The 26,551-nt window shown below is 36.2% G+C and overlaps 1 protein-coding gene across 1 annotated transcript; it reads left to right on the forward strand.

Moving 5' to 3' along the window:
* The first annotated feature begins 810 nt into the window (after positions 1–810).
* Positions 811–17,669, forward strand: LOC113230694 (N-acetyltransferase eco). The gene is made up of 9 exons (XM_026464740.1): positions 811–1,339; positions 2,510–3,592; positions 4,579–5,097; positions 5,846–5,992; positions 11,801–11,917; positions 12,655–12,839; positions 14,049–14,216; positions 15,699–15,820; positions 17,072–17,669. The coding sequence occupies exons 1-9, from the start codon at positions 1,081–1,083 to the stop codon at positions 17,274–17,276; spliced, it is 2,805 nt and encodes a 934-aa protein (XP_026320525.1). The 5' UTR covers positions 811–1,080; the 3' UTR covers positions 17,277–17,669.
* Positions 17,670–26,551: the final 8,882 nt, after the last annotated feature.

The following is a 26,551-nucleotide window of genomic DNA, read 5'->3' on the forward strand; positions in this document are numbered from 1 at the left end:
TCTGTCTGAAGAATGTTTTTTTAATAATAAAATAAAATATTTATTAATTGGTGTTATTATTATGTATTTAGTTGTGATAGTTATAGTGTAATATTGTTTGTTGATGGTGAAAATAATTTCACTCGAATTGAAGGAGTTTAGTTATCCGCTCAATATCCTAACTGGACACGGCTGAGATAATTTGAGAGACGTAATAGTAGTAAATAATAATTTATTTTTGCGCTATTGCAGTAATTATTACTGTTGCTTTGCCTGCCAGTGTTACATAGCAATCGAAGGAAAGGATATTATGAATTAGATTGGCGTCTCTAGATATCGGTTACTACATCATAGATACGAAACTTAGAAAATTAAGAGAAAGGTGAATTAAGTCAGTTTTAAATATAATTGTAAGTCAATGGTTTTAAAATTCCCTGTTGGCCAAGTTGTAAACATCATTTCGAAAGCAAAGTTGTCAAAAATAACCATGCATGCATGCGCAAATTAAGAAAGGAAGAAAATTTTGAAAATTTGGGGGAATTATAATCTTGCCATATATTTGCTTATATTATTAACCTATTTTATGGAAATTTGTTAAATAATTATTGGAAAGCAAAAGTAATTTCATTTAATTAACTCCCAAAGTAACAACTTAGTGCTCCATTTTCAAGTAATAAAGTTTTTATCTAACAGTGTTATATAATCATCACACACACTAATCGAAGCTATTTATTTATCATTATTATCATCACCTATTTTTTCACCGCGTAATAAATATATTAAATATGGCAACATCATTAAAAAACAGTGGTGACAGATGTTTACGCGCCAAACAACAATGGTCGTTTTCTAACGTTTCATACAAGTTTTCTACATGTTTTTTGATATCTTTTATGAAAAATTTGCTATAATGTATTGTGGCAGTGCCACTTTATAGATTTACAACTCGTTTCTTTCAAAAATATCGTTTTTTGTCACAAATCACGGACTGATGCCGGAGACGTTAGTGCCACTTGGCGGGAGGACGATAGTTACTTCGTGATATTTGCTGTTTCTGTGTTCAATTGACTATTTTTTATTGTAAAATAAGTGTGATAGGCCATGGCTGCGACGACACCACGTCGTTCATCGCGGACACCCCATCAGCATACTCCCAAAATGTCGGAGAGAAAGAAGGGGTTATTTCAAGGTGTTGTTGAAGCTTCCAGGGAATCTTTAACGAAGCACAGGCAACTGACGGTGGTGGACAGCGAGAGTGAGAGTGATGACTGCGACCTAGGCATCATGGGGACATTAGATTCTAGTTCCTGTGATGAGACTGATCCAAGTGTCCCCAAGACTCCAGAGAGGACAGTTTGGCGTGAGTATGAGATATCACGACTATTCTCCATAGATTGACCTTAAGATGTAGCGCGTATGAGTAAAAGTATGCTGTAATTTTGCCATTATTACCTTACATATACATAATCTATGAAATTTTTGTGCTGTTACTGGTATTTATATCATTATTATCTTCTACTCTGTCTTCTACTACTTTGATCCCCTGCTGGGTTAATGTAGAAAACTATCTTTTCTATATTGTCTCAGGTCTGGGCGTTTGTGGTACCGTCATTGTTTCAGATTTTCATAACACAAGTGCTTTAGTTACTTACTTTAGGAATAGAGCTACATATGGCGCAAATATGTATTGTGTGGATACAGTTGCATTACTATGAACCTTAGTGGTTTAAAATGTGAATGGAAACATTGTTTTGTATTACATTTTAAATGATAAATAAATAAGAAAAGAAAAAGTGATATCTACTATTTATTTATATCGCGTTGCTTACTCAATGTTGTAAAATATTAATACCTATAGTAAATATTTATCTATGAACAATTAAAAGAAACCTTTAACAGCAAAGGCATGTCTTGTTGTGTAAATCTCTTTGATATTATGGTAATTTTAACTGTCTGTTTAATATGTAATATAACACGACATGCAACCGTGGGTGTTGACTCTATTATTGCAGTTTAAAATTAAATGAGTCTTAATTGAAATATAAATATCCAATTAATCAATGTTGAGGTCAAAATGTAGGTTAAGTAGCCTTTGGCATTTTTTTTTGTTCTGTATGACTTGGATGCTTAGATGATTGTTTGTTGAAATTATCAAAAAACGGACAAAATAATAAGAACTGGTGTCAGTGATAACTGTTTATTACGAAGTGATAGAAAACCTGGCATACAAAAAGTTTACTAATCTTTACTTTGTTTGCATCTGAGTGGGGCTTGGCCCGGATGCTTGCCGTACCCTGGTTTTTACAGTTGCTTCAGCTGTACCAAGCCCAAGCCTGATTGTGTATGGAGTACTGCTTTTACCTATGGGATGGCTCTGCTAAATACCAACTGGTCACCTTAGATCTAATGGTGACTTGGAATTAGTAGATCTATATTAGATATTCCATAGTCTATTTCAAAGATTAGTACCTATCGATAAACTTACTTTCCACATCCTACAGGGTTGATATCTTTCATAATTTATTCACAGATACAACAAGAAGCCAATCCAGAAAGCTGTTAATAGAAACTCAGGCTCTGAAGAACTTTATAAAATCTCCATTTACTTTAAAGAAATATCAGACTAGGTATTCTTGTCCCGAGAAATGCACAGGTTCACTATCTACTCCTGCTACACCACACTTACAGAACCATCCCGGGACTCCATCGTCTACTCATTCCTGTGCTAGTGTCCATACTACATCATCTACCTCAAGCAAGGCAAGGAAAAGTCTTGCTAGTCTCATAGCTGATACGGAAAGTTGTAGTAGCTCATTGAAAGATCTTAATTTTGATACTGATTCTGGAACAGACTCAAAAGAAAACACCCCGACAAAATCTATTCGTCGTTCCTGTAGGAGACAGAAATTGACCCCGAAATTTCAAAGCTTTAAAGGTGTTCTAGTAGATCAGAAGAAAAATATGTCACCTTTACATAACCCAGTAGTTTGCTTGACCAAAATGGACATGAATAACATGTCGCCTACGCAAATGTTAAAAACACCACACAATACTTCAGAAAATAATGCTTTGCCACCAAAACTTGGTCCTAATCGTCGTTCAGTAATACAGATTGACGAAAGTCCAGAGTCTTTGTCAGGAAGTGAGAAGAGTCACAAAAGGCTTCACTATGATAGTATGTCGGAAACTGGCCCAAATTCCAAATGCCCCAGACTAGATTCAAATGCTGTTCCCAAAGCACGGTTATCACTTTTCAACAGTGACCGCTTAAAACAGATACTTTCCGCTAAGTCATTTTATGGAAAAAGTAATCCAGATTTGAACACAAACGTGACTACGAAGATATCCCATGCTATTGAGCAAACCCAATCTCATCGAAGAAGGTTGTTCCCGTCATCATCGTCACATAGGCGTAAACGTAGACCAGGGCAGATAAATTTGGGCGTCCGTCATAGGATTCGCAAGCCTAAAATACATAAGAATAGAGTTGTTATTCAAGGATCATCCAATGTGAATGCGACACTGAATAGTACGGCTTCCAGTGGCGTAAAGGACGCGTCCATACTGAGCCAGGAGTCGTCAGGTCATGATGCTTCTCAAGAACTTTTGAATGGTAAGTTCTGTTAAAATAAATAAGATAGATTAACAGTGTTAAAATGATAAAATCTATAAAACAAAGGACTTAATATTGTGAACAAGGAACATTAATTTGAAACTAATTTCAGAAAAACTAGAACCCAACATTTATGCATCACAGTTTTGAGTAGTTCTATCAATTTACTATTTTAATAATTTATAGTACTTACCAAAGTCGTGGTAAATTTACAGGCACATAGGACTTGTCAACTTATGTCTCAGGATAGTGGGCGCAGAGACAGGGATTTTTTATTTGGGTCTTTTTTAATCCATTTGTTTTTGTTACCACTGGCAAAATATGTTAAATTTCATTTGTCGCCAGTGGCAACAACAGATCTTTTTATCCCATTTGTCACCTGGAAACATGGGAATTTTTTTCCCCATTTGTCGCCAGTGGGAACAAAGCCAGTGGTGACAACTGGGAATAAGCCCGTGTAGCTTACCATCAGGCGCACGATATGGTCGTCCCATTACTTGGTGTCACTTATTATTTAATAACAATCATAATATATTTATAATAAAGCATACAAATAAAAATTTATTACTCAGAGGATAGGCCAATTTTTCCATCAGTAATATTCAAAATCAACGTTCGTGTCGCCTTATTCAGTAGGTTGGTTCGCCGGCGATATGTCGCCAACAACTGAGGCCGGCGCGGGCGCGACTCAAAACCTTTAATGCGGTCAACTACGACCATGGAGCGTGAATTCACTCTGAAATATGAGTTAAAGAATACAAGGTTTAGGCCAGACAAACGTACCCACACACAATTACGTCCTTTTCCCTTTTGCGTATTCAAGGACCACACTTGTTATGGTCGTGACACACATCTTTTCTCTCAACAACGCGCGGTAATTTTTCATACAAATATAAATTTGCAATTCATTATTTATCATATACTAACGAAAATTTTGAACACATTCTTTTGAACATGAGTGGCAAAATAATTTGTTTCATTTCCAGAAAAAGCAGACCCATTTGACAAAGAAAAGCAAACAATAGAAGCTCTCCTTTGCCAGTGGACCGAAGAAGAAGTCCCAGAGTCAGAACTCAGTTACAAATGTCAACGTGAACTTCCTTGTTTCAACTCCTCAATCATGGAAGAGACTAGCCAGATCTTCCAACCAATCACAGCTGTGCCAGTACCTATACAGAACATTCCAAATAATACTGACGCTGTTATTATGGAGTTAGGAGTCCAGAAGTCAATTTTTACAGGAGATGGAAAGGAATTGTCAGGAAATGTCTCTACTCTATCTGAAAATATCACAGGTGTGGTACTAAATAGTGCAGACGTGGCCAGAAATAGCCCTGTTGTGGCTACAGATAATGTAGGTGTGACTGTAAACAGCCCAGGTGTGATGCATGATGTAGTAATGAGTGAGGAGAGATACACAGATAGACATGGGGTTGTGCCTAAGAGTGGACAGTTTTTGCCTGTTGAAGGAGGATATATTTTGGTTGCTGATAATGCTGAACATGGTAATTTGTATTTCTTTTTAAAATCTACACCTGTTGCGTAATAATAATAATAAGTCTTGGTACTTATATGTGTGTAATATTAAAATACTCACCAACACATAACATGAGCACTTACACACACTGATAATAAACTTGCACATATGTATGTACCAATATAAACACAAAGAAATTTTGTGTCATCTGTGCAGGAACTGAGAATTGCTCTTCTTGTATGGCGGTTCCTTACCCATTCTCGCCTCACTGCTGAGTACAGATCTCCTCTAAGGAGAGGGGCACCGTGCAGGTTGGGCATTTCCAGGAGTTTTGTGCCTTCAAAATTTTTTTACGTTTTTTTAAACATTTTACCAGCAGAGCTCCTTGTGAAAGAGTTCATCCAGGGCAGTACTGCCACCTTACCTATTTTTGCCGCCAAGCAGTCATGTTAGCATTATTGTGTTCCAGTTTTGAAGGGTAAGATGCTGGTGAAATTACAGGCACATGGGACTTGTCAACTTAGGTCTCAGAGTGACGGGCGCAGTGGCAGTGCCCCGCACATCTTTACGATTTAAAGCTCTGAGTGGCACTGCAACTTTTATGGATAGGCGTGTAGCTTACCATCAGGCGCACGACTTGTTCGTCCCGTCACTTAATATTATAAAAAAAACGTAGGTTCTTTTACGAGTATGTTTTCCATAAAGAAAAAAACTTCATATATTATTTCACATGTTATCTGAAACCGCATATTTGAATTCAATTTGGTCCTTTACAGTGCAAGAAGAACTACCAGACCTGGACGAAATCGAGCGCGAGCTAAAAATGTTAGACGAGCAGATCCTTCGCATGGCTCACAGCAACAACATTGATCCCGAAGTTGTCCTGGCATCCACAGAGAACACTGTATCTGCATCTGCTGCTGGTGAGTTGTAGGCGAGATTCTTTACTTGACCGTGTTGTGTGTTGATATGATATGGTATATAGGGCTTGTACAAGGACTTCTTCTTTATAATAATGACGCACACACTCAACATAGCCCCACACTATGGAAACCCTGTGTCGCGTGCAGAGAACGGACACTCTCCGCCCCTCCCTAGCTTTAGATACCGCACCACGCCCCGCACATTGCCGGTCACATTGACTGAACGACAACAAGGCTGCCGGCGAGCCGTTTTCGCGCGAAGACGGCTTTGATATTTGAATATAGTTTTCTTTTATTCATTACGAAACTTGTACGTTAATATAAAACATCATTTTACGTTACTATTGTATTATATATGAAAGATGAAACGAAGTAAGCTATAAAACTTATGTCTAGGACTAATTCAGTTATTGTTTTCTTCACTTATTTACTGCAGAGTAATATATATATATATATGTAAAAAATACAGATTTATTATATCAATATAATGAGGCGCCATGATGTCGTAGACAAGGTTTATCGAATTTTCAATTCGTATTGCCGATAAATATTACGAAAAATAAAAAAATAAAAATATTACGTAAGTAGTGAATACACCTAATTATTAACTAAATAATGCTGATCAACTTGGACACGCAATTTCAAATACCTTGGTTACCTTATTTAAAAGTACATGTCCAAAATATAACATTTTAAGGGCTTTTAATATATTTTTTTAAATAAATCTTATTATAAAAAATATATTAAAAGCCTCTAATTTACTCCTAATTACTGAATTAATGAAAAATATGATATTATATCGATATAAATACATAATAGACAAGTGTAATTATTTGGATTCTGGATTCTATTAATAGAATCATAGATAACAGATTCGTGTTAGCATTTTCGCTATGTTGCCGCTCTGATCACGTAACGTAATAGTGCAAGAAAGTGATGGGTAACCCTGCCACTTCACGCACACATTTGCTCGTGTGCAGATAGCGCCTTGCTGTATGTAGTAGTAGTAGTAGGTAAATAATTTCCGACTGTTGTTTGGAGTGTCCGGGGTGTGTCGCGGGTGCTATGGACACACACATAGACAAACACAAGTTACACCCAAACTCACAAGAGAAATAAATGTAGACCACACAAATATTTCTCCCGGCCCGGGAATCGAACCTGGGACCTTTGCGTGGCAGTCCTGGGACCTCGGCATGGTAACCGTTCGGCCACGGAGACAGTTAATGTAATGATATAAGCTCCATCGACGAATTTAATAATTCCGCCAATGTCGAGTTGAGGTACACACGCGTTTTTTACTCAAAATTTGACCAGTGAATTTCGACAGAAATCACTGAGAGGAGAATCTGCAACAACAGCGGATTTACGCAGACTATTACAGAAACAAATTGTTATTTTTAATAAATTTTCACAGGACATACACAAAGGGAGAGTGGACTAACGTTAGGAGAAAGTTGATATTAACGGGACGGGAGATTTTAGAAGGGAAATACTTTTAAATTACAATTAACTAGACGGCTTTTGACACATTGCTTCTATAGTAATAAAGAATATTTCGAATTTACAAATACTATTTAACATTATCTTAAATGGCAATTAACTGTACATAAGACAATACAGTCCATTACATTTGTATACCTGCTTGCAGGTTGAATACATTATACCTAAATTAATTTAAGATCTGTATATTTACTGAAGTCTGGCAAGTACACGTATTGTATAAAAAAAAGAAACACAAGAAATTACAAATAAAGGGACAAATACAAAATGCAAATGAACAATAAATAACAAACATTCAAAGATAATAGGGTTTTTACGTGTAACGCTTTATTACGGAAGTCTGTTTTTATTCAGCTGTCACTTAGCTTAAGAACTTAAATTAATTATTTGTTTGTTATGGTAACTATATTCTTACTAAAGCTAAGTAAAAAGCTTTTAATATGTCTTAATGTTTTTGTTCAGGGGTCAAACCATGGATTTGTGTGTTTAGGGCGTCGTCACATGAGCTACACGCTCTGACGTATTCCACCTGCTATTCTGCCCTCCTTGTCATAACTAACGCAATCGACATTATTTGTGAAATTCTGGGATCACCGGAACGAGATCTACAACCCCTCTAATCGGCTTTCTTATATCTTATTTAGTTTCAGTTTTATAGATAAGCAAAATAAGCGTAATTGACATTTTTTAAGTGGCAATAAAACGTCAGACGCAAATATGTTACTTATGACAAGAAGGGCTAGGCGGTATTGTGCAGTTGTCATGGTGTCGAAATGCAACTCGTGTGATTTGTATTTGTAATGAGTCAGTTTTTTCCAAGATTTTTTTTAAATATTGGTAAAGGTCTCTCTATAGAAAATATTTGGGGATGTAAGTATAGGGTTCAATCAACCATGAAGGGTAAGTAGAGTTTAATGGCAAACAATATAAACTAGTAAAAGCTAAACCTACTTTTTTATCTTTTCGGAAAGGGTTCTATAACACGTTGAAGGTCCAAGCTTATCTGTTCTGTCTTCAACAAACAGAATTATTTGACAATGTTATGTAGAAAAAAATCATAAAATATTCTTTTGTTGGCTGTTCGTAATTTGCATAATTGTTTTCTCACATAATAATTTAAAATTATTTGGATTCAAACACGATTCAGCATTTAGAGACGTAACTGTGAGTACGTTTGAAATTAATGTTTGTTCTTATTGTGTTTTTTGGTGTCCTTGTTAATTTAACATTTTAACCTGGGGGTCGATTCAGAACCTTACGATAACTCGGGTGTCGACCGATTCGATTTGATATCGCACGATTTCTTTTCATTTTTACTCACAACACCCGAATCGAACGTCAAACCCGTACGATTACTCCTCGAACTTCTCGACCGGCAAAGGCTACAAACATTATTCAAAACACAGTTATCGAATGAAAATTCCCGAACGTCCTATTGTTCACAAAGCAAGAATATAGTATGGAAATCTCTTATTATTTTAAATAATGTCTGGATTTTGTTCAATTTTATTAATTTATTTTAATGCAAGACTAATGCATTCCTATATTTTAGACCATTAAAGTCTTAAAAATGTATATAAAAGGACTTTCATTTTTCTTGTAATCTATTTCACCGACAAACTCCGTAAACGATGTTGGATAACGATGTCGTATTCTAATCCGAATCGAACATTTAACTCGAATGTTCTTAATAGCTCGGAAATCGCCCTTCGATTCGAGAGCGATATACAATCGAACGACTCATTTAAAATATCGAAGAGTTCTGAATCGGGGTCCTGATTGACAATTTACATTGATAACCCTCGTGATACGAAAATTTTTAAGGTCTATTTAATCTATTACCGACACGAACACTACAGTATTTCAAGGCCAAGAAGTAATAATGATATTTGTTCTGTCACGAAAGCACGTACATACACGCACACACACACGAACATTAATTCCTTCTATATTGAAATATAATCATTATAATGCACTCACTCATAGGGAAATCCTGTATCGTGGGTGCCATGGACATATACATAGACAACTACAGTTTACACTCAAAGTCATGAGATAAATAAATGTAGGCCATAGAAATATTCGAATAGAAATCGAACCCGCGACCTCTGCGTGGCAGACCAGCATGGTAACCGTGTGACTACAGAGGCAGTTAAAATAATAATAGATAGACAAGAACTTTATGCACTTCCATGACTACTTATTTACTAAAATGAACTAAAACTAATACGCAATAATTATATTAAACCACTTACAAATAACAGAAGGAACTTACAACTTTACGTAGAACTAATCATGGCAGTGAAAACGCTGGCTCAGCATAAACGCCGGGACACTGGTATTCTGCCAGTACTCTGTTAAGAGAGACGCCACTCGTCATCTCTAGACAGTCCTCCGGCGTTATCGTTTAATTTAAATAAAAAAGGTTATATAATTTTTATTATTTATTTTAATAATAGACAACCAGAAATTACACCATGAGAGAAATGAATGTAGGACATAAAAATATTTCTCCCGGCCAGGGAATCGAACCCGGGATCTCTGCGTGGCAGTGAGTGACCGTTCGGCCATTCGTTCGATAGTTCAGTCAGTTCGATAGTTGGTTGTAATCGACCTCGACGTACGTATCTCTATCATACAATATGATGCTTCCGTGGCCGAACGGTTACCATGCTGGACGGCCACGCAGAGGTTCCGGGTTCGATTCCCGGGCCGGGAGAAATATTTGTAGGCCCACATTTATTTCTCTCGTGAGTTGGAGTGTAATTTGTGGTTTCCCTAGTGCGGGGCCATGAGTGTTGTCGTGTGCTTTATATTGAGAATGTCCTTAAAAACGGCCAGGTTATTATAATAGTAACAACAATAAACGGCCACTTATGAAAATATAGGTATGAGTGGAGAAAGCGATAAAGGTATGTAAGGTGAGGTTCATAGTGCATAGGGCGCACTATAAGTTTCCGGAACTGGCCATTTACATAAACAATATTTAAAATGTAATTACAACATTTGAAAATGGAACTCTTTCGCTGTACAATAAGTTTGTTTCATCTGACTGTCACTTGTTTTTACATTGCGTCATTTTAGAAATTGGTTGTCGTACATCACCATGGATTTAACTCGTGAAAATTTTCGTAGTATGATTTTCTACGGCTTTAAGTGTAATTTAACAGCTCAGCGGAGCTTCGCTCGGCTTCAAATTTCTGCTTCTGCTTTTGGCGATGAAGCACCATGCAAGACGACTATTTATAGCTGGTTAGCGGAATTCAAACTCGGTCGTGAATCTCAGTGACGAATTTCGTGATGGTCGCCCGTCCACTGCTGCGAACAAAAAAACATTGATGCTGTGCGCCGTGTGATCAAAACAGACAGGCATTTGACATACCATGAGATTTGCCATGAGATTCGGGCATCTTTAGGCATAGGCATGAGTCAATCAATCCTACACAAACATTTGGGTGTGAAAAAGCTGTGCTCTCGGTGGATCCCACACAATTTGACTGAGGCTCAAAAAACGGATCGCGTCACTTGTGCAATGCCATGCTTACCAGATTTAACGAAGGGCATCCAATTTGGTTTGGGACATAGTAACAGGTGACGAAACATGAATTTATAGTTACGATCCCAAAACAAAGCACCAATCAAGCGTATGGGTCTTTCGAGATGAGCCGAAAGCAACTAAAGTGGCGCGCGTGCAAAGTGCCTCTAAGCGGATGATTTTTTTTTTTTTTTTTTAATAAAACTGGACATGTGGCTGCTGTTGCTTTGGAGAATCGTTGTACCGTGACTAGTGATTGGTACACGACCATTTGTTTGCTGGAAGTTATTGACAAACTCCGTAAAAATGACCGTAAACGCCGTATCATCATGCACCACGATAATGTCAGTTCTTACACGGCCAGACAGACAAATGAATTTTTGAAGGTGAACAACGTTGACCTTATGAGCCATCCCGCGTATAGTTCCGACCTGGCACCTTGTGACTTTTATTTATTTCCAAAAATTAAGAACTAGTTACGCGGTCAACGATTTTCATCACCTTAAGAGGCTGTCGAAGAGTATGAAAAATGTTTCAGAGATTGTCACGGAGGAGAGGCATAAATGTTTTCAAAATTGGTTCATTCGTATGAAAAAGTGCATTATCGCTAACAGAGAATATTATGAGAAACAATAAATTCATTTCTGATCATTTATAGTATTTTTTCTTATTCATTCCGGAAACTTATAGTGCGCCTCACGTATCTGTCTACTCCAGTGTGAGACAGGAGTGTGTGTGTAAATTGTAATATACTTTTCTTTCTTCTCCAGACGTACAGTCAAAGTCCCAAGCAGCAGAGCAAAGCGAACAGACGGGACAATCACAGAAGGTGTTCCCTATATTCAGCAAACCGAATCCTGGCATGCTAACCACACCCACCAGCAAAGGTAATAATTAAAAATCTTTTATTTACAATTTGGACTTAAGCCGGCTTGGTGGACATACTGACGTAAAAAAATACAGCTCTTGAAATAGACCGATTGATTTGACGACCTTCGTGGTCGAGTGGCTTGCACACCAGTTTTCCTGGTGTCGCTATCTCTGAGGTCCCGGGTTTGATCCCCGGTCGGGTCAATATAGAAAAACTAACTTTTGTATATTGACTCGGGTCTGGGTGTTTGTGGTACCGTCGTTGTTTCTGATTTCCATAACGCAAGTTTAGTGCTTTAGTTATTTACTCTGGGATCAGAGCATTTGGCATTTTCAGCAGTTGATTTATTTAATCGGCGCGTGGCGATAACTGCTTGAAGGCAGTGTGCAGTCGGTTTCAACTTTATGCTGTTGGTTTCGACTGCATGCAGTTGTACTTGTCGATTACGCGCATGCAGTCCGTCTAGTAGCAGCCTTACACACACACACACACACTCAACATAGCACCGCACTAGGGAAACCCTTTAACAAACCCGGTACCATGGACACACGCATAGACAACCACAAATTACACCCAAACTAACTAGAGAAATAAATGTCAGCCATAGAAAGCTTTCTTCCGGCCTGGGAATCGAACCAAGGACCTCTGCGTGGCAGTCCAGCATGGTAATCGTTCGGCCACAGAGATAGTTGAACAACAACAACGTTTTAGCAGTTTTTTGCATCTCTAGGTATAATATCTTGTTTTTTTTAGCACCCGCAGATAAAAACAAGAAGCTCATAAAGAGCGGTTACGACCAATACGTAATAGATGCCGGACAGAAGAGGTTCGGCGCTACACAGTGCAAGGAGTGCGGTGTTATCTACCAGATAGGCGATGCACAGGACGAACACGACCATCTTGTTCACCACAACGCTTCTGACGTACTCAAGTTCAATGTAAGTAACGCGCGTATACTCATCGTGTAGCGGCAGTAGAGATCCTTGTGAAAGGGTTCTCGTCCAGAGACGTAATGCCAATTGCTGCCGCCAAGCAGTAATATTAGCATTACTGCGTTGCAGTTTAGAAGGGTAAGGGTGCTGGTGAAATTACAGGCACATGGGACTTGTCAACTTATGTCTCTGCAGTGCCCCTCAGATCTTTGCGTATATAAGCTCTGAGTGGCAACGTAACAGTTATGGACAGGCAGACAAGGATGTAGCTTACCATCAGACGCACGACTTGTTCGTCCCGTCACTTGATATTATAAAAAAAGAAATGCCCCGCACTAGGGAAACCCTGTATCACGGGTGCCATGGACGCACACATAAATTACACCCAAACTCACGAGAGAAATAAATGTTGTCATACAAATATTTCTCCCGGCCCGAGAATCGAACCCGGCACCTCTACGTGGCAGTCCAGCATGGTAACCGTTCGGCCACAGAGGCAGTTTTAAAAGTACAATACATACTTGTTATTTACTTAGTTTTTTTTTAACTAAATAACAAGTATATATTTTTTTAAAGCCTATACTGTCCCACTGCTGGGGATCGATTCCAGTACCTTACGATAACTCAGTTGTCGTACGATGTCTTTTCATTTTTATTCACAATAACAGAATCAAACATCAAACTGTCGTATTCGAAACGGATCCCAAATGACGTCACACCCGTACGATTACTCGAACTTCTCCCCCCGGCAAAGGCTACAAATATAACTTCAGATTCAGAACAATTATCGAATGAAAGTTACCGAACGTCCTATTGTTTACAAAGCAAGAATGTGATATGGAAATTTCTTATTATTTTAAATGAAGTCTGGACTTTGTTCAATTTTTTTGATTTATTTTAGTGCAAGACTAATGCATTCCTTTATTTTAGGCCATTAAAGTCTTAAAAATGTTTATAAGCACCAAGTAACTCCGTAAACGCTCTTGGACAACGATATCGTTTCCGAATCCGCATCGAACGTTTAACTGAATGTACGAGCGACACTTAGTGCACAAGCGACATTCGAAGTGGGTTCGAATTTTCTAGATTTGTATAGCCTCGTATTCGCAATGAATACGAATCGTGCGCACTGGTCTTTTCCTGTCCTTTCTAATGTTATAACTGAATAGAAATAGAATTACTAGTTATTGATTCAAATGTATTTATTATCAACAGGGTCTAAAAGAAGAGTGCATAGTGGGCCGTTCGCACACTTACCGCTGCATCAGGATTCGTGGCGGCGAGGCCGGGTGGAAGAAGGTCGAGACTTTGCTGGAGAGAGTCGTGCACCCGCAGCTGGGATACGAAGGGCGGTTGCCAACTGACAAGCTGCAGTTGTACACTGTGAGTCACATACTTTAGTATTAAACTGGTTCGTTGTTATTACAAATGTATAAGAAGAGAGCATTATGCAACTGGTGATCGTACTCCTAACCAGTGTTGCCAACTAAACTAAAGCAAATGTCGCTAAACAGAAGGTTTAAAAGTCGCTAGTTGTCGCTAAAACTGTATTCCATATGAAAAATCAAATCTTATGACACTCATTATAGTTCATTTCATTGCCAAGAACGTTATAGTCATAACTAGCGTTACCAGGCGTTCTGAGAAAGTGGGACATGGTTAGGCTTTTTGGATACGTGTCCGGCTAAATTAAATAGTGGCGTTTGTTAGGCTTTTTACATTTGACCGGGCATGTGGTCGATCGTGCGAGTGAGGTGTCTCGACGCAGTAATAAATGATTAATATAAAGAAGACTGTTTTAATTTATTGTTATTTCATTAGAATTGTAAGAAGATTGTTTGATGATGAGAAAAGCCTAAAACCAAGCTTTAAAAAAATTATTAAAACCACGACACAAAATTCTAAATGTATTGTCCAGCCTTTTTATCTAAATGTTCGGGTGGCTGGAAGTAGAAACTGGCTGGCCTGTCCGGCTATTCGATTTAAAGACCTGGCAACCCTAGTTATAGCACGGACAAAACATCAATACACCTGAAATAACAAACAAATAATAATAACGCTCACACTCAACATAGCCCCGCACTAGGGAAACCCTGTGTCGCGGGTGCCATGGACACACACATAGACAACCACAAATTACACCCAAACTCACGAGAGAAACAAATGTAGGCCATACAAATATTTCTCCCAGCCCGGGAATCGAACCTGGGACCTCTGCGTGGCAGTCCGGCATGGTAACCGTTCGGCCACGGAGGCAGTTAAACTTACCATTGAGTAGCGCGTTCACAAAGACACCTGAAATAAAATGTTATTGTTAAAAGATGAAACCTGCCCGGCCTGCCCGGAAAGCAGTAGCATTGACAAATAACTTTATGAAAAATATATCAAGTTCTTAGGTTTTCGCCGTAGAGGGACAATAACCCTCTACGGTTTTCGCCATTGTTACACATAGGAAATGAAAAAAAAAACCAATTTTTATTTTTCGGATATGAATCGCATGTATTTGTTTTTTTTTCAAACATACCAAAGTTTCAGACCCATGATCACGATTGACTTGTGTCACGGTTTATTTGAAAAAAACATATATACGCGATTTAGACCCCGAAAAATAGATTCATTTCCTAAGTAATACATAAGCGAAAGAAAATAATTCCCGTGCCATCAGTGTCCAAGCGGAATAACAACATAATTTTGGCATTTTGAAAATATTTTTACTTCGTTAAAACTTTTTCTATCCTAGCGCGATCACCAGCTGAATAATAGTCCATCACATTTGTTACATCCGGTATATTGCTTGTGAAGATCATAGGGAAGTCGATAAATGTATAATTGAAAAAAAAAGTTTACAATTTTTTTATTGTACAGGCGTATTTATACGTGGACAAGCGGCAAATTGTAGGCTGCGTGATTGTTGAACTAAAGACGAAGGCATTCAAGCTCATGCCTGGTGATCCTGACTGTTGCAGCGTCGAGAGCTACCCTGTCAAGTAAGTTTGAATTGTTTTCATCATAATGATGTTTATCATGATGAAAGGCATATTGCGGGTCGTGTGATGGTAAAGCTGAAGACTTAAAGTAAACCTGGTGATCCTGATTGCATCACTGTCCAGTGGCACATTTGTGCCACTCAGAGCTTTAAATAGCAAATATTTTAGGGGTACTGCCATTGCGCCTGTCACACTGAAAATGAAACTATTTTTCCGGATTTAAAACGCGTATATTTGTTTTAATTTTTTTAAATTTGTTTAAATTGAGCTTAATAAAAATTCATTCAATAAAATAATTTGTAAAACTTAATGTAGCGTAAATTGGAATGTTTTCTTTGTAAAATTAAAAATAAGGTATTTAATTAATAACTGTTGTAACTATAGTGAAAAAATAGGGTGGTTTGCATCAATATTAGACATAACTGGTAGAAGACTGTACCACCTCAGTCAACCGTGACCATGGGACCTGTAAAGGGCCCGAAACGTCAGTTTGTTTGAAAAAACAAATATACGCGATTTAAATCCGGAAAAATAGTTTCATTTCCTATATGTTGATAAGTTACATGTGCCTGTAATTTCACACACTTTCAAAACCGAAACGCAGTAATGCTCATTACTGCTTGGCGGCAGAAATAGGTAAGGTGGCAGTACTTCTCTGGACGAACTCTTTCACAAGGAAGAGCTTGTTTCGTTTTCGGAAATTGCAGGCACATGCGTTGTTAATAGGGATGGGTATCGATGAATCGGAATAATCGAGGTTTTTTTAATCGATGTCATATTGTTCGATTAATCGCATAATGATTTCATACCGATTTTTGCTAAAAAAACAAAACAATATTTCATAAAAATATTTTATAAACATGTTAAAATTAAAAAAAAACCGCTTTTAAATCCAAATGTTCATTTTAATTTAGTCGATTTTCGAAAAAGACTTGCGCGCAATACCGTGGTACCAGAAAGATGGTTTACATAAGCTAATAAAATTTGTCTCCACCGCCTTTGAAAAATGTATAATTAATACTGGTGTCTGTATTGTTGTAATTTGAAATAGGCGGGAAATGAGGGTTATGTTCTTATGCACGCCGCCTGAGACGCCACCTGTGTTGCTCGAGGTTATTCTAGAAACCCTGGTACTATTAGCTTAAACTTAATGTAAATACACATATATATATATACCTACTTAGTTTTTTAAATTTTGAACTGATTTCGAATCAGGTAAACAAAGCATAATATTTTTTTCTATTCACCCAGGTGTGGCGTGTCCCGAATCTGGACGCACATAAACTACCGTCGCCGTGGGTTGGCTTCGCGCATGTTGGACTGCGTACGCGCATCTTTCCTCTACGGCTCTGCGCTATTGCCGCAAGATATCGCCTTCAGTGCACCCACCGCTGCAGGGAAAGCTTTGGCTGCTAAATACTGTGGTACTAGTAATTTTTTAGTTTATTTAGATTAAATTTCTTACGGTATAAGGGTCATGCTACATTTATCGCTTCTACTGCCGCCACAACTTTACATACCTAGTTAAAAATGTCACAATGCAGGTCGGCCATCTTTGATTTGAAACTACAGTCCTTTAAGTAGCCAAATCCGGTACCAAAAGTACTTTGGGTCATGTCAAAAAGACTGAAAACGCTGGTACAGTCAAAATAAAAGTATATCTAAAATTAGAAAATAACCCTGACTGAATGAATGACTTTTTTGTGGTTTTTGTGGCTTTTGTGGCGACGACGGTACAAAAGCGAAAACGGGATTGCATTATCTGAGATAAAAATAGAACATCTCTTCTAAATGATGTAAGTTTACTGTACTATTAAATATAATTGGTAGCTAGAAAGTTGACATAATAGTTGAACCTTAGGGTCAACCCAAACCGGCGGACGGGAAGGCAAAGGACACTACATTTATCAATGCATATTTTATGCTTTTACCTTAATAAGAAGACCCTTTGCACACTCCGTATTTTATACTCGCCAAGAACGCGCGTTTCAGAACACGCGTTTACGGCACCGTAGAAACTCAAAAAGCAGATTGTGATTCAAAGCGCATTAAATTCGGTACAAACGCGTGCGAGAAGCGCATATTCACGGCCACTGAATTTGTGAACGTGTGTTAAAGGTGTACTCGTTGCGACTGCATCGCATTTACGCGTGTCGTCGGCGCGTATAAAATACGCCGTGTGTCAATTGTGTATAAATTGCAAGTATATGTTGTGTATATGTAGTGGCTTATGCTTTTGGCACCGCCCTCGGAGCCTGCGTCTCAGAGTATTGAAATGTATTTATTGTAATAGTATAAAATATTCATTGATAAATTTTATGTCCTTTGCCTTTCCGTCCGCCAGTTTGCGCTGGCCCTAGTTTAACCCACATTTAATTTTATTTCTACAATCTTTTTTATATTTGGATGCTATTTTCGTGTATAAAGTTATTTAATTATTAATTTTTATTTATACATGAAAATAGCATCCAAATGTAAAATAATTATGTAATTTAGCATCATTTAAAGTAATATTGTAGAAAAATAATTAAATGTTAGTTACACCATTTTTGCGCTGATAGCCTCAATTGATATTGATTTCTTTTGCCTTTGTTTGAAAATTATAATGGTAAACACTTGTCTCGTACGTAGAACATTGTTTCGTGCTGATAAGCTTACCCTTCATGTATAGGTTTTCCTCAAGAGAATCTCACGGCTTCTATTCAGAAATTATTATTTTATTGCTGTAGAAATGCTTCTTAATACATTTCTCGGCAAATATCTTGAACATATCTTCTCCAGATAGAGCATGGTTGTATACAGGTGACAAGAATGTGCACCCGAAATATAATGGTGTGACTCTGCCAAAGCTATTGAAAAACTTTGCCTAAGTAACCCAGGTCCAACTAAGATCTTAATATAGACTTGAATGATTAATATAAATCGGGCGTTAAATTTGAAGACCTGTTGAGTGCCCGCAACTTGTATTAACAAGTTCCACGTCTATATATTTGTCTTATATATGTATACAATATTTTTTGTAGAGTTTTTTGCCGTACTTTACAATTGATTTTGTGATTTTAACTTAATTAAGTTTGACTACCTTTAATATTACGTTTTTTAAAAAAATCTCTAATGCTGTTTTGTATGCGATAGCCAAAACTACGTAAAGGGGTCATCAATATTCTACGTTAAGTCCTGCACACATTTTCTAAAATTTACAAACTGAATTTTACAACTAGCAACACAAACATAGCTATATAACTGTCACTTTTGGATGTAAACTTTAGGTAATAATGCAAAAAAATTTGTTTGTGTAACTTTTGTTCCAACACTAGAAGGCTAAAAGTAATTAGTCATCCTTTATTAATGTCCATTTAACCATCGAGTATATAACCAGAAATAGAGACGAAATGTCATTTAATTTGTTTGAAAAGTATTCTGCCAAATGTGATTATACAATACAATATGCTTTATTTCTCTCAATAAGGTTATAGTTACAGTGTATGAATACATTAAAAATACAATTATTAATTAATAAAAATAAAAATAACAATGTGATTCCGTTTGTTTTGTAATTAGATGTTTTGCTGTTTGAACAGCCCGCCATAGTTACATATATTATCTTTATTACAATAAACACAGAATATTTTTGGAATATACAGAGACGTACACACAGTTCAGTTGTGGCGCTGTACTATTTCAGTTGCCAGAAGTGGATGGCCCTTATTTCGTCTCTATTTCTGGTTATATACTCGATGATATAAACACTCATTTCCGATACATCGCACAGCCCAGTAGGACCCATTTTATGGACGACCTCTAACAAAAACTAGTGTCAATGTAAAAGTGCCTCAAAACTTAGATCTTAAGTGTATCACATAAGTACTATGTTTGTAAAAGTTTTAAACCTCTGATAGACGGTCGAGTTTCACCGCGAGTAAACTTGAGCAAATCATGTACACGATTGTGTTGCACTATTTATTGCGAAAGTTTATCTGTAAGCTCCACCGTGTAGTCGGACTATAAGTTTAGTTTCTTAATGTTTAGTATTGTGAGATTATTTTGACTAATTTTGACAGTGACCTTATATTTTAAGTGTTTTGTGTGATATGGCTTAGATGGTAAATTTATTTGTTTATTACACATTTGAATAATAATTTTCCTTTGCCCATGATTTCATTTTACTTGAGTTTTGCCCACAAACTTTTTTGTTGTTAACATTTACTTCGTATATATTTTTTTATAATATCAAGTGACGGGACGGACAACTCGTGCGCCTGATGTTAAGCTACACGCCTGTCCATAGCAGTTGCAGTGCCACTCAGAGCTTTAAATCGCAAAGATCTGAGGGACACTGCCACTGCACCCCCGTATCACCCTGACATAAGTTGACAAGTCCCATATGCCTGTAATTTCACCAGCAGACTTACCCTTCAAACCGGAACGCAGTAATGCTCCCATTACTTGGCGGCAGTAAGTAAGGCTCTACTGCTGTTGCTATTGTAAATATTATGTAATTTTTTTTGGATTAATAAAGACGCACCTTAATTTCGGAAACAAAATTCAATAAATATAAAATATACTTGTTCATTTTACAAGTAAATTTAAGAACAAACTCCCAAAAACATCGAAAAAATCTTTAGGTGCCATTTTCACAGAACTATATGATCAAGTTGGTTGTCACGTTAATGATTATCAGCATTCAATAATGATCCATTTACCCTCACCTGTGCACTGTTAAATTTTATTCCAGCGTCGTTTTTCCCCATGGGCAACTTTTTCCTCCACACAAAATTTTACCTGTACACATTTGGAACGGGACCAGTTGCGAGTAGGTTAAAAATAGCTCTCTAGTGTAGCCAAACTAATTACGCTTATATTATAATTATTTAATTTATTACTTTAAAGGTAATGCTTTAGTTGTATACGTGTTAATTTTTGTGTACAAATTACCTTGTAGAATAATTTATGGCAATATTACTTGCACACTTTATGGAGTGTTTTCATCATCACCAGATTATCGTCTGCAGTACATAGGGTTGAACACCACTTGTCAGCACGCGTCAACACAGCGTCCATATTACACGCGTTAGAAACGCTTACTCCATATAAAACAGATGCTGACGAATGGATTCCAACCCTCAAGCCTCTTTCAAGTTGCGCCACCATCCAGTAGCTCTACCTAGTGAATATTGTTGCCTTATCACAAACAGTGATCACAAAATAAAAAAATATTTTTAAAAAACATTTTTTTTGCTCAATTTGTAGTAAGTTTCAGAATAAAATAAATGTATGTATTTTTTACATTTTGTAACATGTTTTCAGTGAGAATGTATTGTTTTGGTTTGCATTGTCTCAATTTTGTTGGATGGTGATTTTGAAATGTATGCAGCAAAGTTTGCCTATTGAAAAGGATTGGTCCAAAGATATTGTACCTTAAATTGCCATATAGTGTACATATTAATTTATTTTCAAAACTTCATTTGTAAAGACGACAAGATTTGGAGCGCCCATGTTGCTGAATTTTAAAGAACTAGTTTTTTTTCACAACTATCACGAAGCGCCAACATTTCAGGGTCAGTTTTCAATATTTAATTACAATTAACTACTTAACGTTTAAAATAAGTCTTAATTTTTTAGTACTTTGTTGTCAATTTTATAAAATTGCATTTAGATTTGAATGATGTTTTGCACGATGATTGTGCGCATTTCATTTTATAATAAAATGATTTATTAATAAAATGTTTGTTTTTTTTCTATTTTGAGTTTTGTATAAACTGAACCTTATTCCAGGTTATCCATTTAAAAATTTATTAGTGACGTAAAATGTAATTTTTTTCATCACTATACGAAAAAAAAATTATGGTTCATACAGATTGCTCTATTTTTGACGATCGACAGGTGTCGATTAGAAATACCATATCGAGCGAATGTCGACTCACATATTTACTCGATTTTGTCTGATCCCAAGTGTTGATACACCAAAAATGCGACCTTCGATCATCGGTTGCTTACTTAGTAAAGTAACTTAGTAAAGTAAGCAACCGATTTGTTGTTTGGTTTGTTTGATCACACGTGTCGATTGTCAACTACTGGGAATAAAAGTTTGATATTTCAAGGTTGACTATTTTTTTTTTAATAAAGACGAAATTTATTGAGATTTATGATGAGATTTAGATATATTTACATTTGATTGAAAAGCGATATCTGCGTTGTGATGCCTGTAAAGGTATCGGCTGCGATGCGAAGGTAAATAAAAAGTCTCGCTAGATGGCACTAGCGGCGACGAATGCCGAAAGTCGGTACAAAGATCTATAACAAAAACACAGGAGAATTTCGACGACTCGTAACTGGACCCGTGGCTCAGATGGTAAGAGCAATGTTACGGTGGAGCAAGGACGTGGGTTCTAAGTCCCACCGGGTTCACGAGAAAAAAAAGGGAAAGTTCTGTGTGTTCGATCTTTGTATCTTACCGCATAAATATTCGTTTTGATTGTGAAATCAAAACGAATATTTATGCGGTAAGATACAATTTGAGGTACGTGTTTGACCTATAAATAAAAGATTCTCAATTTTAAAACAACATTTATTTTTACATACATTAAGTCGGATTCAAAATGCCTGAAACATACTGATTTTTGTACACATCAGTTATTATAGATTTATTAATTTCATGGACAGTAAAATTATACATTTCTGCGCGAGTGAAACGATTGAAATTAAGCTTTTACTCAATACCACCTCGCAGTACACTACTATACACATAAATATTAAAAATTTCATTTTTAATCTTTAGGAATTTCATTAATTAGGTATATTCTTTTTAAATTAAATTTGTTAAAAATATAGATTTTTTCAGTATAATTTATTTTAAACGTAGGTATTAAGATATACAGAGTGTTATAATCCGCAGTCCGTCGGTAAATGATAAATTAGTGCACGTTAAATACCGATCCTAAACAAAGTGTTGAGCTATACTATAAAATATACCTATGAAAAAAAGCCTACGGAAAAATTGAGAGAAAAATACGTTTGTTTGTGCTACAGTCGAAACAAATCTATGACCACTAATTAAATGCCATCATTTTATATCTATAGCGATAGATCTAAAAAGGGCTTGCGGACAACGCGTCTCGAGGCTAAGACAGATGTGCTAGGGATCAAAAGGCTTTCATATCATGCATTGTTTGCTTTTGAAGTCGCTTGGGTGCGTTACGTATGTTGGTACCACAAACAATAGGCGTAATAAGCCTTTCAACCCCAAGCACAAAGATTAAAAATGTTACCAAAAAATATTTGCAGCGATTACGCTGCATTTATTAAAATCAAGGGATACGCGACATCTCTCAAGCAGTCATTGTGCGCAAATACATTCACTTAACTAGTAGATATATTAAAAAAGGAGGAATCTTTTCAATACTATTTGGTTGTTGGCAACGGACCTAGACCTAATTCGAGGTTCACGCAAAACAATTAAACACTACGTTTTTATTGGTACATCATAACTGCGAGCCCAAATAAATCTATACACTTCGAAAAACTTCCCGTACACCGAAACCAAGAGAATAATCTAAAATTTTTATATTATGTTCACACCTTCGAACAATTACTTTTCCCTTTAGCTAACTCCGTTCCTATGGCACTTTGGAAAAATTCCAAACGATATTTGCTTATATTTGGTAAACATGGACTTAAGTTTAAAATTTTCAATTCCTGTCTTTCATTTTTAACTAAAAAGCAAAGTAATGTCTTCATGTGTGTACACCTAACTTTACACCTTACAATCCATTTATTTGACATCGAAACTGGCAGTATTTTATCTAAATATCGAAAAACATAGAAAATATGCTATACTACTTTATACATTCTGACTCACAATATTATTGCGATCTCTTACTTCGTACGAGGGGTCGGCTCTATACAACTTGACTGATCGTGAAGGCTATACACACACATGTATATGTTTGTAGTTGTATTGCATTGGAATTAGTTCTTCAATAAGCTGCCTTCCTATAATTATGATGAAAATAGGTAAGAAATTAATGCAATAATTGATCATTACCTATTTACTGTACCATTTTCTAATAAACTAAGGGAAAATAACAATAATTCTTCTTTCGGGATTGGATGCGATTTTTAAAGTCCTGACTTTTAGTATTTGCATTGTTAAATTGTACTTTTTATGCTAGGTAAATTATATTTTTAAGGCATAAATATAGAAAGGCGGCAGACGATACCGCTGTAATAACATCACAAAAGAAAGCATTATTAACCAAAATAAATCAATATGTGTTCGTACTAAGCATTTAAAATTATACCCTTAAACTGTGAAGCAAAATAATTTAAAATAGGCAGCACAGTTAACTTTTCGTTCATAGTTAATATTTTTTATAAAATTCAGTTGTACTAGCGTGAGTTATGAGACTTTCTAAGCCAAGTGGCTTGCATTGTAAATACGTTAAACATTTTTAATACTTATTATTAATTAAAACATTTGGATATTTATAGATTCGTACAAGAAGATAAATATTGACAATTACTCTGATTAATTACCCTTACATTGTTAACATAATATCAATTAATTTGCAATATCGAAAAGTGAATTTATATACTTAACATTGACCGCAGTAAATTTTAAATTTCGTTATTTTTGTCTATAATATAAAGGTAGAGTTTCGTGTGCATCAGTGATGTTACGTCTGTTCGAATGATCTTATACATTGCCATAGTGAATTATGGACGTTCCGTTGTAGCATCATTGACGCCATTGAGACGTTGCAGGGAATGCACCTTAAAATTAAGGATGCTTACTATATTATTTCGTATAACCATATTAAACAAGTTCACACTAGTACAACATCTGCGTTTGATATACGAATCGCGAAAATATTTATAATATATAATATTCGTGAGTGTACATTTTTATTTCGGTAAGAAAATCACCGACTACACGGTTTAGTAACTAAATTTTTGCCCACTGATGGAATTGTGTTGCTACATGTTCTCTTTTGTTTTCAAGAAAATATTGGCTCCGGTAGATTGCGTGTTTACCAGAGTCGTATACCAAATAGAAAAATATTTACGGTATATAAATACAATAAGTGCAAATCACTAAAACAGCCGTATTATGACCCTTTTTTGTTCTTTATTTAAATCGAATTATTTTTCCGACAGTATGTTCCTTATGATATTGGTTAGTTTTAAATGTGACTGTTTTTTCTGACCGTTGGGTATGAAATAAAAAGTACGACATTAATTTTTGTGGAGAGCTTGTAGGTGTAGATAAGACAGAAGAAATTATGTAATATGCATTTATTTAAGAATAGTACTGCGTTTAGATCATTTAAGGGTAAGGGCGCCTTCAAATTGGACGCTGGTAGCGCTGTAAAGGTTTAAGTAATTTTTACTTCACACACGACTGTAGCGCTGCAGCTGATTTTCTAAATATTGCATGACAATTACTGCCCTCCTAGTCATAAACAACGCATTAGCATCCTGATAACGTTTTTTGGCTAATAAAAAATGTCAATAAAGCTGATTTTGCTTCAAAATAAAACTAAGATATAAAACAACCGTTAGAGGGGGTTGTAGATCTCGTTTCGCTTATCCCAGATAAGTTAATAACTCTCAATTTAGCTGAAAATGTCGATTACGCTGTTTATGATAAGGACGGCAGATTGCAACGCTTCTATATGTCTAGTTTGAAGGCGCCCTAAGAAATAGATTTAATAAACACCCATTGGATTTTCGGTAGAAAAAAACTGGTCACATTTAAAACTTTACACCAACTTGTTCATACATAAAAATCCGACTAGCTTCCGATAGAACTGCAGGGATGCATGATAGCAGTCTACCAAAGTGTTCCATTTTGTTACTCTTGCGTTTTCACCATTGCAATAGTCTAACTTACTTAGAATAGCTACCGAATAGTTTTTACTTTTTAAGTTACATATACAATAAGTTTTAAGACGCCGTGTTAATATTTATTACACAATGAATTTTATACAAGGTGATTTCATTTGGGAAATGTTTTTAAAATTATGGTTTAGTGTATTTTGGAATTTTATTAACTAACATGTAATTCTTTTTGATTGTTATTTATTTAAATAGAAGAATCACACATCTGTAGAAACTACAACACATGTTTTAATGAGTAAATAAGACACATTTATCACTACAGACTAAAATCTACGCCACAATCAAACTGAATAATTTAATTATCTATCCAATTTACCGAAACCATAAATTTAAAATATTTTCACACACAACATCACCCTACGTAATGGATTGAGCGGTGCGCGAGGTCGCCCTTATTGCACTAAACACCGAACTTACGCGGATTACACGCTTCAAACAAACGGAGCTGCCGTACGAAGTTTTGACTAGTTAGTAGAGAGTACGCCTTGGATATTGTGACTGTAGATTTAATTTCCAAATTTATAGGGAAACAAACATTTGGGAGACTGATGAAGTTTTCAACATTGGGCCAGATAAGTTGTAATGGCCTTCCTTTTCTGTATAAATTCTATCCAAGAAGGGATATACTACTGACTATGAATTCTGCTCTCCATGTCATAACTAACGTATTTGCAGTTCTGTAACTTTCTAGATACTGGCACCAAAATTTTTTGCTACTAAAACCAGTAAATAAAAATAAAAATAAAAATTTATAGGAAATGAAACAATTTTTCTTTTTGCCCTTTACAGGGACCTATAAAGGGCCCGAAACGTTGGTTTGTTTGAAAAAAC

Source organism: Hyposmocoma kahamanoa, unplaced genomic scaffold, assembly GCF_003589595.1.
Source record: "Hyposmocoma kahamanoa isolate Upper Pololo Valley unplaced genomic scaffold, ASM358959v1 101, whole genome shotgun sequence".
Lineage (NCBI taxonomy): Eukaryota > Metazoa > Arthropoda > Insecta > Lepidoptera > Cosmopterigidae > Hyposmocoma > Hyposmocoma kahamanoa.